The sequence below is a fragment of the Lampris incognitus genome, chromosome 1, assembly GCF_029633865.1.
Source record: "Lampris incognitus isolate fLamInc1 chromosome 1, fLamInc1.hap2, whole genome shotgun sequence".
Taxonomy (NCBI): domain Eukaryota; kingdom Metazoa; phylum Chordata; class Actinopteri; order Lampriformes; family Lampridae; genus Lampris; species Lampris incognitus.
Window position 1 is genome coordinate 32,155,170 of NC_079211.1, and position 15,730 is coordinate 32,170,899.

Sequence of the window (15,730 nt, forward strand, 5' to 3'; positions counted from 1 at the left end):
GGAAGATTTTTAAGGCTCATAATTGTCAAAGCATTGTTTACACCACACCTCTGCCTTGAAGGTACAGAAATTGGTCGTGATAGTCTGTTGCAGAGACATTGAGTTATCTTACCGGGGCTTTGATTAGAAATTCTGTTGCTGTGGTCCCGCTGTGTTGCATATCAATGCAAATAATACTTTGGAGACAGACAGGAAAAACATTATGCTGCTAGTTGTGGAGTTTGGCTGAGGCAAGTGTTGTCTTGTGCTTTTCAAATGTTGGTCACAAGTGTCACGCTGGATTCAGTACAGTTTATCAGCAAACATATGGGAAGGTGGGTAAGTCATTCATATCAACTTATAACGAGAGCCCACATTTTAGCACTTTGTAAGAGCCAACAAACGGTTTTCTTTGTCTTGGCTTTGTTTGTACTGAATTTTTTTAAATTGCTTTCTCAACTTGCAGTGAATGGCTGATGTGAGAGAAGACTCTCTTTTTTTGCTGAATGGGTCAATGTCTGGTGGAATAAAAATGTCACTTTAGGTGAATATCCAAGATTTATACCTTAAAACACCAGTAATCAGGGATGCAATTCCATCAGTCTTTTGGGCTTTCTGGCATATTTGACAATGGGCAATGAAAGATTGACTCTAACATAGGTGATTACACTCCAGCAGTACACATCAGTTCTTCTCATCTCTATAACCATCGTTTTATGACCCCTCTAACATTCACACCACATAGGCTGGAAAGTGGACAGTTTGTTTGGAGACAAATATAGCTCTAATCTTACTATATTCATGTTGCGCTATATGGGCTCTATGATATGCACAGAAATTGGGTACTCTGCAGTGATGATGCACGGTGGCCATGTACACATACAAACACAAAGGTCAGCATATAGGGACAGGGCCCAGCTGGTAGCCTCCATTCAGTTTGGGAAAGAGTATCAAACATGTGACGCATATCACACTTGCATGATAAAATGATTATATTCCACAAAGTGATTAGCAAAATGTTTCTGCAAGCAGTATTCCCCCCTCCCCCCACCCATTGTACCTGGCCAATTAACCCACTCTTTCGAGCTGTCTCGGTCTTGGTCCACCCCCTCTGCTGATCTGGGGAGTGCTGCAGACTACCACATGCCTCTTCCGATACACGTGGAGTCGCCAGTCGCATCTTTTCACCTGACAGTGAGGAGTTTCACCAGGGGGACGTAGCATGTGGGAGGGTCACGCTACTCCCCCCCTGTTCCCCCTCCCCCCCGAGCAGGCGCCCCGACCGTCCAGAGGAGGCGCTAGTGCAGCGACAAGAGCACATACCCACATCTGACTCCCACCCGCAGACACGGCGATTTGATCCCCGTGTTGGTAGGCAATGGATAGACTGCCACACTACCTGGACGCCCCTCTGCAAGCAGTACTTACATGGCACCTTTTCCACCAAAAGTGATAAAAAATATTCAACATTGCATTTCTTACCATTGTGGGTTGGAGGGGGCTGGGGGTTGTGGGGGTTGATTTTAGGAGTCTGTGGTCGACTTGTGAGGGCTGGCAAAATTAGTAGTGGAAATCACATAGTGTAATACAATGAAGAACCTGATAAAAGCTTTGTGATCAAGAAAGAGTAAGTTAGAATCATTACAAAGGCAAATGTTAGTCATATCCTCTTAATATTAAGACCTAAAGTTGAGGTTTTACAGATCTGACAAAAATGTCAAATTACATTCTACACTAAATATTGTAAAAATGAATTATCCAATGATCAGTTTACTGCTGTTTGTATTTGACAGCAGCTTAATGCCTTTGTAGCTGATGGCACACTGGGTGATGTTTAATTTACCAAAAGATGTGAGGTACATTTTCTAGAATGTCTGCTTTGCTTATGCTTTGAACCAAGAAGCAAATTAAACCAACTCTTGACATTTTTGATGACATACGCGTTTATGTAATTGATTAAAAAAAACTATTTTCAGCAAAGAATGGGTGTCCCTAGATCAAGTCATGAGCCAGCCTTCACTAATGAAAAAAGCATCCCATTCTTTGATATAGACAGGATATTTTGAGCATCTATCTCAAACCAAGAGGATACTAACACATCTGCGGGACCGGGTTTCAACAGTTTGGCATCACGGTGCTGACGAACATATGAAGAGCATCTTTTTAAGGATCATCATATCAGTATCTTTTACTGTGTGTCTAAAGTCGTTATAAACCAGTAGAGTATATAAGGAAACATAGAAAATAATTAGAACTTTTGATAGCCAGCCTAGAATATATATCTGGAAGGGGTAGATGTAGCAAATATTTATACTCTGCAGACACTGCAGCTGAGTCTGCAGTCCGTTTAAGCATTGTGGTGGTGAATGCACTGTGACGAGAGGATCAGGCTCACTAGGAGATTGAAACTGGATGTGAAAGCTCAATCACATACTGAATTGTACAGCAAAGCAGAGAAGTCTACTTGGCAGTCACAATGGTAAGATGGGAAGTGGACTGGGAGACAGAGGGTGTAAAAAGATGGGAAGCCTTTGTCTCTCAGTTCACCAGCTGCACTGCACATCCATCATGCTGCACATAAGGTGCATGTGGATTGCCAAAATGACCTACTGGCAATTAAAATGTTAATCTCCCCTAGTCTCACAATTACCAATTATTTCAGCCTCTAAAAAGGACGTGCACAAATACACAAAAATGCTGAAACGGCACAGCCGGTGCTCCCAGCAGGTTTTGCATTGCTAACATGTTTTCTGGTTCGCTTGCTGTCCCAGAAGAAGGCAACATGCCATCACCACCATGAAGGCTTCCCAGACCACACCTCAGGCACTCTGGCCAGGATTTAAACAACTTTCTTTTCTTTTTCATTCTCTCCATCCCCCTTCTTCTCCTTCCCTGCTGTCCATTGAGTAGAAGGCATAATGCATCATTTTATGGGGAAGCCCGTAGTGGCCCAATTTAGCAGCCAGAGAGAAACACCAGTGGACACCTGCATTCTAATGAATGAATGAGGTTTACATGATATATCAGAAAAGAAAACAGGCTGAGGGGCAGGGCTCTGCGAGGGTCCTGTCAAAGCCAGCTGTTTAGATAAGCCCCATTGCTCCCCCAGAATAAGAATTTCTCCAGCAAACAAGCAGGGATGCAAAGAGAAGTCAGCAGTGTTTTATGTTGTTCCCGGAAAGAGAATAACAACAATGAGGAACGCTGCTCTGCTTGACAGAAAGAGAGAACGATATCATGATCGAATCTTTTATCTGACTCCCCTGTCATATGGTGACAACAGGACACTGCAGGGACTCTCAGGTGGACTTCACACATGAGCAATAAATAAACAAAGGGGAGATGGGCCTTGAAAAGCCCTACACCTGTTACCAGAGCGAGGCAGCAGGTGCAGAATTGTTGCAGAATTGTTCATTAAGGAAGCCGGTTCTGACACCGAAGCCTTTTAGAAGCCATGAGGGGCGACGGCCCAGGGGCCACCTTGGGACTGGAGGAGGAAAAGGCTTCAAGGTGAGCGATGCAATTTCAGCTTGAATAATGAAGCACCTCCCTCAGGCCTGACACTCATGTGTTTCTCAGGCAGTTTTGCTATCCCTTCCATCAGCACCTGTGAGCTATTCAAGTTTTTTTTTTTTTTTTTGAAGAAACACTTGTTTACAGTGACAACAGTTTCATAATTATTCTGTGTCTGGCTGCTGCCCTGCTGAATTTAATCTCGCTCAGAGTGGTTAATAAACTTAGGACTCCTCCAAGAACAAACAAATCAGTTGTAATACCATGACAATTTTCAGGATCTTTGGAATTCAGCACACAAAACCTATATAAACAGATAGATAGATAGATAGATAGATAGATAGATAGATAGATAGATAGATAGATAGATAGATAGATAGATAGATAGATAGATAGATAGATAGATAGATAGATAGATAGATAGATAGATAGATAGATAGATAGATAGATAGATAGATAGATAGATAGATAGATAGATAGATAGATAGATAGATAGATCCAATACCATGATAATGAATTTAAACAATTCTTTAATTCTTCTCGTACACTATTCTTTTCTTTTCTTAGACTATACTTGCAAATTATCATCATTATGTTCTGACTTGGAGTCATAGGCCAGATTCTATCCTAATGATGTCGCCAATGTAAATCGGTAATAACAGTGAATTAATGTGCAAAGGGGGGGGGGGTAGGATCCCCTAGTCAGTTTGTGGCCCAGAACAATAATGAGCACATACTAAACACTGAGACAAAAAAAAAATTGCCGTAAGCCAGAGGAAAAGGCTGGCATGTAATCTACACACGAGTAAATACACATTACACATACACATAATAATAACAATACACATAATAATACACATTACAAACTGATACACATGTACACATGAACACCTACGCGCGCACACACACACACACACACACACACAAATAAAGAGAAGTACACATAAGTCTGCACACATATATGCACATACTGACAGGGAAATGATGGCAGACTATTTTCCACAAGCCTCTGTAACAACATATGTTTGGAAGTAATTAAAAGAAGTTCCCAAGTGGTTATCATGTCATACTGAAATACAGTGCAGGGAACAAATTACCTTTCAGTGGTTATTTATGCAAAGCCAGGTGCAGGAGATTACATTGCTTTGGTGAACTGTGAGAAAAGACAACCACAAAAGATGAATTCTTTTTCTGAATCACTGAACAGCATTGACCTCTAATTTGAATGGAGAGGTGGTGCAAGACATTTCGTTTTAACAGGAAAGTTAATTCGATAGTGACATTTCTCATTTAGTGACATTCGTTTTCAAAGGGTGTGCTCATTCAAACAAGAGATGGAAAGCTATGACACTGTTCTGGTATATCAAGGATATAGATTACCTAATATGCAATCTATGTATGTATGCATGAATCTATCTATCTATCTATCTATCTATCTATCTATCTATCTATCTATCTATCTATCTATCTATCTATCTATCTATCTATCTATCTATCTATCTATCTATCTATCTATCTATCTATCTATCTATCTATCTATCTATCTATCTATCTATCTATCTATCTATCTATCTATCTATCTATCTATCTATCTATCTATCTATCTATCTATCTATCTATCTATCTATCTATCTATCTATCTATCTTTAATTTCCCAGACAGACAGTGTAGAAACATATTCAAGTTTTACAGCTGCTACATCTGTGTCTAAGGAACGTCCTACCTGATAGACAGGTAATACTGCTTTGAAGTGGCTCCATCTCGTTCACTGATGGAGGCCAGAGAATGAACGTCCCCCTCAAGACCCCATTAAAGCGGGACCCAGGGTCCACAGGTTTGATGTTCATTGCCTGGGCAACCTCTACCATCAACACATTTTCGAGCCACGTGAGAATGATCACAGCTTATTAAAGTGGAAATAATGACTGCTCTACCTCCGGCATGAAATATTTAACAAGGACAAAGGATGTGGCTCCAAGGTGATTTATATCTGTGTTGATGGGAGAGGACATGGACATACTGTCCATGCAGGGGGTAGATATGAACCTTTGTTAACCTAAGCATAGGATAGCCCGTCAAGAACAGATATTCTAATTTTAATGCATGCAGGGACTGACTGTTTATTGTCCCTTAGGAACGCATTGATCTGACAGCAAGCTATGTCCTGCAAGGTAAAGTAAAATTTCTTTCCTTTTCTCCTTATCTCTCACTCTTTTCTATCCCTGGAGATTATATGCACAGTAGAAAAATAGTTTGCTGTCAGCAATGGATGTGTTTGTTCAGCTTCAATCCCTAATTTTATTCTCCTTTCATTCAATGTCTCGTTTGTTGTTCCATTTATGTCGTCTGTGTTTTTTTTTTTTGTGTGTGTGTGTGGTCTGCAAGTGCTAGAAGCTGCTGTGAACTGGAGTCAAATTCCTCATGTGCACAGGCACACTTGGCCAATAAAGTTGATTATGATTCTGATTTAAGAAAAAACATAATTGTACGTTTCTTTCTCTAATTTGCAATAGGGTGCTGGATGTCAACGGCAGAGGAATTCCTATTTTTTTTGCCCCTTTTTCTTCTCAATTGTACTTGGCCAATTACCCCACTCCTCCGAGTAACTGCGCCACCCCCTCTGCCGATCTGGGGAGGGCTGCAGACTACCACATGCCTCCTCCGATACATGTGGGGTCGTCAGCCGCTTCTTTTCACCTGACAGTGAGGAGTTTCACCAGGGGGACATAGCACATGGGGAAGATCACGCTATTCCCCCCAGATTCCCCTCCCCCCTGAACAGGCATCCCAACCGAACAGAGGAGGCGCTGGTGCAGTGACCAGGACACATACCCACATCCGGCTTCCCACCAGCAGACACAGCAAATTGTGTCTGTAGGGACATTACATTACATTACATGACAGTAATTTAGCCGACGCATTTATCCAAAGTGACTTACAATAAGTGCATTTAACGTAGGAAATCAGGAGAACTACTCATCATCAGAGGTCATAAGTGCATCTAAACAAGCATCTAAGAGCAAAACGAGTGCTAAAGTAAAAGTGCAAGAAAGAGATTTTTTTTTTGATGAGTGAATACAATAAGTGCCAAGAATAAGTAACAGGGTAATAGTTCTTAAAGAAGTGAGTTTTCAACCTGCGCTGAAAGATGGGCAGCGACTTCGCTGCCCTGACATCAGTGGGGAGTTCATTCCACCACTGTGGGGCCAGGACAGAAAAGAGCCGTGACTGGGTCGATCGGCAGCAGGGGCCTCTGAGCAACGGGGCAACCAGGCGTCCCGAGGCAGCAGAGTGAAGTGGTCGGGCAGAGGTGTAGGGCTTGACCATGGCCTGGAGATAGGAAGGAGCTGTTCCTTTCACTGCCCTGTAGGCTAGCACCAGAGTCTTAAACTGGATGCAAGCAGCTACTGGGAGCCAGTGTAGGGACATGATAAGGGGAGTTGTGTGGGAGAACTTAAGGCAGTTGAACACCAGACAAGCTGCAGCTTTCTGAACAAGCTCCAGAGGTCTGATGGCTGACGCCGGGGAGCCAGCAAAGAGGGAGTTGCCATAGTCCAGCCGGGAGATGACCAGAGCCTGGATGAGCACCTGTGCCGTCTCGTCAGTGAGGAATGGGTGAATCCTCCTGACGTTATAAAGGAGAAATCTGCAGGAGCGAGCAACCGATGCAACGTTTGCAGCAAACGACAGTTGATCATCCAGGATCACGCCCAGATTCCTCACAGTCCGAGTTGGCGTCACCACGGTGTTGTCAATGGTGATGGGCAGGTCTCGGTGCGGGCAACCTTTCCCCGGGAGGAACATCAGCTCTGTCTTGCCCAGATTGAGCTTCAGATGGTGTGTCATCATCTACTCCGAGATGTCGGTCAAGCACGCAGCAATGCGTGTCTCTACTTGTGTGTCAGAGGGAGGAAAGGACAAGATCAGCTAGGTGTCATCGGCATAACAATGGTAAGAGAAGTCATGCGAACGAATAACAGAACCTAGGGATGTTGTGTACAGGGAGAAAAGGAGAGGACCCAGAACCATCGCCCGACCAAGCTGGAGGTAACATGGGGATTCAAACTAGCAATCCTCATGTTGGTAGGCAACGGAATAGACTGCCATTCCACCTGGATGCCCCAACACAGTCATCTTTTTGACCCCTTGGGAAAGTCAGCGGAAAGGAACAAAGCGAAAATGTTTTTCATGGGCAGTGATTGAAATGAATTTTATAAGATTAGTCGCCGAGACAAGAGCTTACTTCAATTATATACCCGAGAGGCTTGAGTTCTGCTGTAGCAATGCTCCTGTGGTCAACAGCAAGTAAGGTCAGTGTCCAGGTATCGGGTGCTCACATTGCGAAAATATGTCTGCGTTGCAAATAAAAAAGGGGCTAATAGAATTAACGATAAATGATACTGTGGGCCAACATTTCTGAATGTAAAAAGACAATAGTTTGGTCCAAGCTTTCACCAAATGACAGACTAGACAGCCGGCACATCGGCAAAGCAAAAACACAGCTGTGCTTTGTCATAGCCCACGCAGCTTTTAAGTCAGCCAATACAATGCAGACCAAGGAGAATTACTCGGCTCGTTGTGTGTCCATCCATTTCCCTTAGTATCTCTTTTTCTTTGATGCCACCTGTTTTATTTGTTGATGTGAAACCTCACTGCTTCTTTCATCTGATGTTGCATCAATTCAAACACTGCAATCATAGCACAGGGGTAATAGTACAGCATGGATATGGTGTGTAATGGTCCCTAGAGTGAACAAAAACTCCCAAGGACATCCTTGAGACTTGCTAGATAGACAGAGAATACACTTATGATACAGGCTTGAGCAATATGGCTGATGTCCTGCAAACAATGTGGTGACATTCAGGCTTACCTTCCCCTGATTCGGGGTCCAAAGATACCTCAGGGTGAAAATACCAAGGGTCAAAATCAGGAAAATCAGTCCCAGGATCAGCGCCCCTCGCTGGTAACTGCGGTACCTGGCTTTCTTCTCTTTCCCCACCTCAACCTGCAGACAGCACAGGATGGTGGGTGGTTCATATCGTTCACAGCGCTTGTTCCAAACCATGTGACATCGAGAATCAGGTGTATTATGTAGGTGTTGATTCAATTCAGACAATGCACCAGCTGACCCCCCCCTTTCATCCCAGTTGAATTTGGCCAATTATCCCACTCTTCCAAGCCATCCCGGTCGCTGCTCCACCCCCTCTGCCAATCCGGGGAGGGCTGCAGACTACCACATGCCTCCTCCGATAGATGTGGGGTTGCCAGCTGCTTCTTTTCACCTGACAGTGAGGATTTTCGCCAGGGGGACGTAGCGTGTGGGAAGATCATGCTATTCCCCCCAGTTCCCCCTCCCCTCCGAACAGGCGCCCCCACCAACCAGAGGAGGCGCCTGTTCGGGGGGATTGTCCGACCAAGCCAGAGGTAATGGGTATTCAAACCGACGATCCCCATGTTGGTAGGCAATGGAATAGACTGCCACGTCACCCGGACGCCACACCAGCTGATTTCAGTGATTAGCTCATCTTCACATAGAGGGGAACTAGTGACGTGCAGTGCTGGTTTGAAACGACAATCTACAACAAACACACCTTGCTCTCTATGGCACATGGCAGGGACTCAGCAGTCCAGATGACATCCCTGCATGGAGACTAATCAATCAACATTATCACCTTAACTGTTAGTTTCAGTAGGGACACGTACTTGTTAATGTTTACGATACAATGTCAGTCAGAGCATTATTATAAGTACAAAGAAAACATTTCATGGGGTCATTTCATGTGATACTGTACTTCATGCTCCTTGCCTTAACTTGAACTTTTGGTCAGTTTAGCTGTCCAGTCAAAGCCACTGACATTTCACGTTTCCATCCAAAACCTTTCCATCCACAGTATTAGCTGTCATTTTTCTTTCTTTTTATTTCATCGATATCTGCATTCAAGCATAAAGGGTACCATTTGAGTAATATCAGTCCTTACAGATGTTTCATAAAAGACTACATGAGTGTACAGTGAAATCATCTACAACATAGGCAGCATCCTCTGCTATGCACCTTGTTATTGTTTTTATATTTCAAATAGGAATGATGAGCCCACAGTGCAACCAAAGTTGAATGGCGAGAAGCTCAAGGAAGAATAGGCTCTTACAGTGCTACAGAAAAGGTCACTTTACTAAAGTTTTCCACAAATTAAAATTGTCCCTACTGTAGTCAATTCCCCAAGCTTAAGGCCACAAATTAATAAAGACGGGCTTTTGTTCCACCACATTTCCAACAGGGAGAAAATGAAAGCTTCTCATTCACACTGGACCACTTTTGAAGGTCTCGGGGGACAACAAAAAAGAAGATATGTAAAAACTGAACCAACTTCAATTAGCAAAATGGGTGTTGCTTATCTGCACTCCTTTTAGAGTGATAGTAAAGCAGGCTTGCTTTGCTATTGTGGCGGTGGTTGTTACAGTAAAATAGTTAGGCTGCAGAAGATGGCACAACACTTTACAATGCTGTACTTGCTCTTATTTAAATATTTAAAGGAATCTTTTGGATTGTCTTTTGAAAAATCATTTTGCACGAGAGTAATTTTTTAAAATAATCCAATTGATTTGGATAATAGTTAACTTCATATCAGGCCTCTATTAAAAACCTCTTTTACTTATTTTATAACCAACTCCTGTAATTGGAGCGAAGGATGGAGATATGCTTTTTTTTTTCTTCAACTGTCTTCTGAAAGGTTCTGCACCAATAAAAAAGACAAACATAACTTTCTTTTTAATACTACTAATCATAGTGGGTTTGTGAGTCAAGTCAATTCAAGTGTATTTGTATAGCCCTAAATTATAGTTGCAGCCTCAGTGGGCTCTAAATTCATACAATGAAAAGCAGACAGATGCAGTAGCTGACAATGGACAACACCCTCTTTCCTCAGATACCTTGATTCAGATGGGGAAAACTCAGCAAAAAAAAAAAAAAAAAAAAAACTACCAGAAAAAAAAAGAAGGAAACAAATCAAGGCAAAAAGGAAATGTGGACACTGCGGAAACACTGCAAGCTGAAACAAGTCAAGTATTTTCCTTGAACATTGCCACAAAGAGCAGGACTGTCCGTATATACACCAACCGAGTGCCAAAGATCCCTGAATAAAGGAATAGAGATCTTATTCACACAACAGGCAGAAGCCGGTACCTCACTGGGAAAACACATTTCTTCCTATTATGCACAGTTACTCCCAGAAAGCTTAATCTGTTCATCTGGACACAATGTTTTTTGTTTTTTTTACCCCCCCCCCCCAATTTTCTCTGGCCAATTATCCCACTCTTTCGAGCCGTCCTGGTCGCTACTCCTCCCCTCTGCCGATTCGGGGAATGTAGCGCGTGGGGATCACACTATTCCCCACAGTTCTCCTTACCCCCCGAACAGGCGCCGCAACTGACCAGAGGAGGCGCTAGTGCAGCGACCAGTATACACACCCACATCCGGAAGCACCCCCCGCAGACACTGCCAATTGTGTCTGTCGAGACGCTCGACCAAGCTGGAGGTAACACGGGGATACGAACCAGCGATCCCCGTGTTGGTAGGCAACGGAATAGACCGCTACTCTACCCGGACGCCCTGGACAAAACATTAATTGAGAGAAACGTTTCATCACTTATCTAAGGGACCTCTTCAGTCTCAACTGACTGCAGGTTGAGACTTATGAACAATACAGTGGCATAACGACCGAAAACGATCAGTTTCATATGCAAATATGGGTGTGACCATTAACTAGAGGTACAATGGCCATGTGTAGTATTCACAGAGGATTTGGGAATGGTTGCAATCACAGCATTGAAAGATAGTGACAGATGTACTCTTAGCCCCCCCCCTTCGGTTCAGATATGGTCGTTCCCTCGTCACATCTGCAGTCAAGTTGAGGCTGACGAAGTCACTTAAATGACTGATGAAACGATTTCTCCGAAGAAACATGTCCAGATGGACTGATCCAACTTTCTGGGATTTCCTTACCTGGATTACTGAGCATGCATCAAGACATTGCTACACTTATTGTTTTCACCACCTCCATTGTTTTATTTTCAACACCTACATACCAATAAAACCTTTGAATAAATTGTTTGTCCAGAGGAGGCATTTTATGTTTCCTCTGTCCTTATTTGCTCCCATATGGATATTATGTTTTAGCAATTCAAACAAACCTGCTCAATTGCTTTGCACATATTTAGTTCTGGTGTTTCAGTATTCTGTTGGGTTCCACATTTATCAGTGTGCCACAACCGCTTTTATCTTTAGTGTCTCAGCGCACCTATTATGCATCTCAAAAAGCCGTAAAACAAGCAGTGCTGTTAAGGATACTGCAGGTTGGTATGTAAACAGGATCAATGCTTCTTTTAAATCCTCTCCAACTATTAACAATAGTATTATAGAGTAGTAGTGCCAATTTGTAGCGGTACAGAATAAACCATTTTCACAGAGTTCTTATTGCTACTAGGGATGCATGATATTGGATTTTTGCCGATATCCGATATGTCGATATTTTCCACCTCATTTTGGCCGACTGTTGATGCTGTTACCGATATATGCACATATTTTTTCCACCTAATTGCAGAGAACATCAGGTCTCTCCTGCAGTGGACTGAACTAAAGCTGATACACTGACCATGGAAGCCATGTGCATCCACGCAGGCATTGCACTGCTGATCTCTATTTTCACACGGCTGGTCTATTTTTTTCTCTCTACGCACGGCTATGCGGCCCTCGAACAGGTATAAACTACATATAATTGTGTAAAAAAGGAGTACAATTTTTTTGAAAATGATTAAAATAAATACCTCACTGTACCAGAGGCAAACTATTGAGGTTTTTGGGGTGGCCCGGTGGCCCAGTGGTTACTGTTGCCTCACAGAAGGTGGTCCTGGGTTCAAACCCTGGGGTTTTTCAACCTTGGGGGTGGTCCTCTGTGTGGAGTTTGCATGTTCGCCCCGTGTCTGTGGTGGGTTTTCCCCGGGTGCTCCAGTTTCCCCCACCATCAATAGAAACATGCATGTTAGGGTTTATACTCCTGTCTGTGCCCCTGAGCAAGGCAATGGGGAAAGAACTGGAGTTGGTCCCCAGGTGCAGCATCAAGGCGGCAGCCCACTGCTCTTAGCTACACAGGTCACAGCTAGGATGGGTTAATTTGCATTAACTGAATTTCCCCAAGGGGATTAATGAAGGAGACATAATATTTTTTTCATTGCACACTAAAATAAATCAATCAAATCAATGTGTATCCATGATCCTGTAGTTAAAATGATCTAGTTAATGAATTCAGTACCAGTTAAAGCATTCACCACTTGACTTACCAATTTTCCAAGGTAGCCTACTTGAAATCTCTGAAAACTCCTTAGAAAACTTGGCTGGCATGCAACCACAAGCAACACAGATGCGTTTGGTGTAGCAGGTAAAATAACCCTCTCCGCTCCACTACATGATGTGCTGTGTCTGTGCCTGGTCAATGGTTTGCATCGCGTGCGCATAATTAAAGTGTCATCTTATTGGCCTGTCATATCGGCAGAAATGTTCATTTCGGGCTGATATTTCATTTTAAAGCCATTATCAGTCGATACAGATGACGTGTCGATATCATCATGCATCCCTATGCTACTGAAGTCTTGCAAATCCGCCACCAATTTCTCACGGGCGGCTACTCTGGCACCAGAACTTTTTGGAAAGAGCCAAAACTATGAGTTCTTGTCACACATCAGATTGTCTCCTTAATATCTAAAAACTCTCCAGTGCTCTCCATTAATAAACTTTTCACCATAATTACTCTTTACTTGACACGTTTAAGTGGCAGCGGCCAGCGTGGTAATTCAAAGCACTGATGCTTTCCTTAAGGTATGATGAGAAACAGAAGGCAACACTCAGAGCCAGAAATTCCTCATGGAGGGAATATCTTCTAGCGTGGAAAAAAATGTGGCTGAAATCTTCTGTTGTCCTCTGCCAGGGTTGCGTAAGGAGTGGAAACTTAACTAGACGACATACCTCTGTCTGCTTTGGGAATATAGAATACCCAGACAGGAAGGTGGGCTGGAGGGGGAGGGGGAGTGAACAGAGGATGGTAGAGAGAGATAGATAGATAGAGAGAGAGAGAGAGAGAGAGAGAGAGAGAGAGAGAGAGAGAGAGAGAGAGAGAGAGAGAGAGAGAGAGAGAGAGAGAGAGAGAGAGAGAGAGAGAGAGAGAGAGAGAGAGAGGAGGGAGGGAGGGATAAGTAAAAAGTCTGATCACGCCATTGCTGCAGTGCCAGCCAACTAGTGTTAAAGGGGTTTAAGGACTGAGAATTAGCCAGGTGTTCCCCTGGAGCTTTGTGATTCAAAGGGCCTGGAGCCCCCTGCTGTTCTCACAGGAAAAAAAAGAAGAAGAGAGAACTTCCTTTAGAAAAACAAATAAAACAAAACAGATGAAGGACCAGCCAAGACAATCAAACAAGCAGAAGTAGTGGTTTACCACAGCGGGTAAGGTCAACACAGGGTCAGAGAGAAAGAGCTCGGTCATTGACTTATATGGGATCAAAAAGGTGATGGATAACAACTGCTACTGTACAGTACAATACATTATTTGCTCTGAAAGACTGGAATTTACTGGACTGGTCACTTTCAGTGCTTCATGATAATGTGTTTGGATGCATTTGATAACTTTCAAAAGTATTTCAACACATGATCCTTCACTTTTTTTTTTAGTTTTCTTTCACCTATATGATGCAACATTTGCCAGAGGAATGTGATGGGGTTCAAGAGCTTTAAGAAAAAAAAAACTAATATTGTTGTGCTGCTAAAATCCTTGCAAACCCTATATGGCAAGCTATGCTTCAAGTCACATATGGAAATGGAAATAGGATTTCAGAGCCAATATGATCCCTTCCCCGCTCAATGATGAGCTCTCATGAAGAAAGAAAATCACAAGTATATGTGAAGCCTCACTGCATGCTAGAAGTGAGGAAATTGTAGAATATAGAGAGAGCAGCAGCGCAGGTGAAGTTAAGTCTAAGGCAGGAGGAAAGGGAAGAGAAGTCTAGCAGACAAGGGAGCAGATGGAAAAATTACTCTTCTGAAAACCCTCAGATACCACAGTCACTCAGCAAGACATCCAGCCCCATCCTGGTTACGATTCCAAAACACAAATATCTGATGTATTTTATTCGAAGTTTACTTTCAGACACAACAGGCATATAAATAAAACGTTTCACTGAATAAAACTGTAAGAGCTATGAGTCTTTTTTTTGTCTTTCCTTTTAACCACCATTAGCTAACACCTAATTTCATTCTAATAAGTAGTAATGTGTCTAAGGATGCTCATATATTGTTGTCAGCCTGGTGAACTCAATTACAAAACAATGATACTGACATTGGAATTTACTTGAAAATCATAATGCTATTTGCATAATTTGATACTATAACTGGTGCTGTGAAAAGACACATACAGAATAAAGGAAAAAAAACACAACAAATATTGACTCACATCTTTCCACAGAACCTGTTGACTGCTGGATTGAGAGCTAACTTCCATAATGCAAGCACACAGAAGGATTCCTTTCACTCCTTCTGGCAGGGGAAAATACTAACGTTCGAGAAGTCCCAACTACATTTCATTGGTAATTTGGGAGGGTGCTGAAGGGGAGGGAAGTTTCAGATGGAGTGGAATTACTTAAACATTTGTGATACCCATTACAGGGGAGGCAGATGTCTCCTGCACGACTCTACTCTCATTTCAAAGGCAGAAAATAGTGGCTGCATTCATACCAAAAGACAGATTCTCTGTTGAATAAATTACATACTATACCTGCATGAAAATGCTGGCCTGCTACTTTGAAAATATTCACTCTTGAATACCACTATGTGCACAAGTTGGAGAGAGAGTTAGGAAAAAACATACACATAGGTGCCCTTTCAGTCATGATTTAAGAGGTATTGAAATGATTTTTTTTTTACCTTTTGAGCTTTTGTTCCTACAGCAGTCATTCCACATTTTATGCATACTGGAAATATTAAGTGTGTCCTTAGTATGTGTCTACAAGCAGAGAGCTGGCTTGAATGCTGTCTTATGAATTAAGTGTGCCTTACTGATAAACAAAAATTGCTGTGCATAACTACAAAGATAATGAGGCATAGCAATTTTCACGAAGCATTAGTATGCAAAAGAAGAACCGAGCAAATATTGTAGACTTATTCTTTTATACACTAAGGATGTATGCTAGAGTAGTCTGTGGA

At 42.6% G+C, this 15,730-nt stretch overlaps 1 protein-coding gene across 1 annotated transcript in view; it reads right to left on the reverse strand.

Annotated features, from left to right (window-relative positions):
* tnmd (tenomodulin) overlaps window positions 1-15,111 on the reverse strand; it is a 44,849-nt gene extending 29,738 nt beyond the window's left edge. Inside the window, exons 1-2 of the mRNA XM_056291941.1 lie at window positions 14,982-15,111; window positions 8,363-8,497 (exon numbers count right to left, since the gene is read on the reverse strand). Of these exons, the coding sequence (XP_056147916.1) occupies window positions 8,363-8,497; window positions 14,982-15,029 (183 nt within the window). The 5' untranslated portion in view covers window positions 15,030-15,111. The remainder of the gene's footprint in view (window positions 1-8,362; window positions 8,498-14,981) is intronic.
* Between the last annotated feature and the right edge of the window lie 619 nt (window positions 15,112-15,730).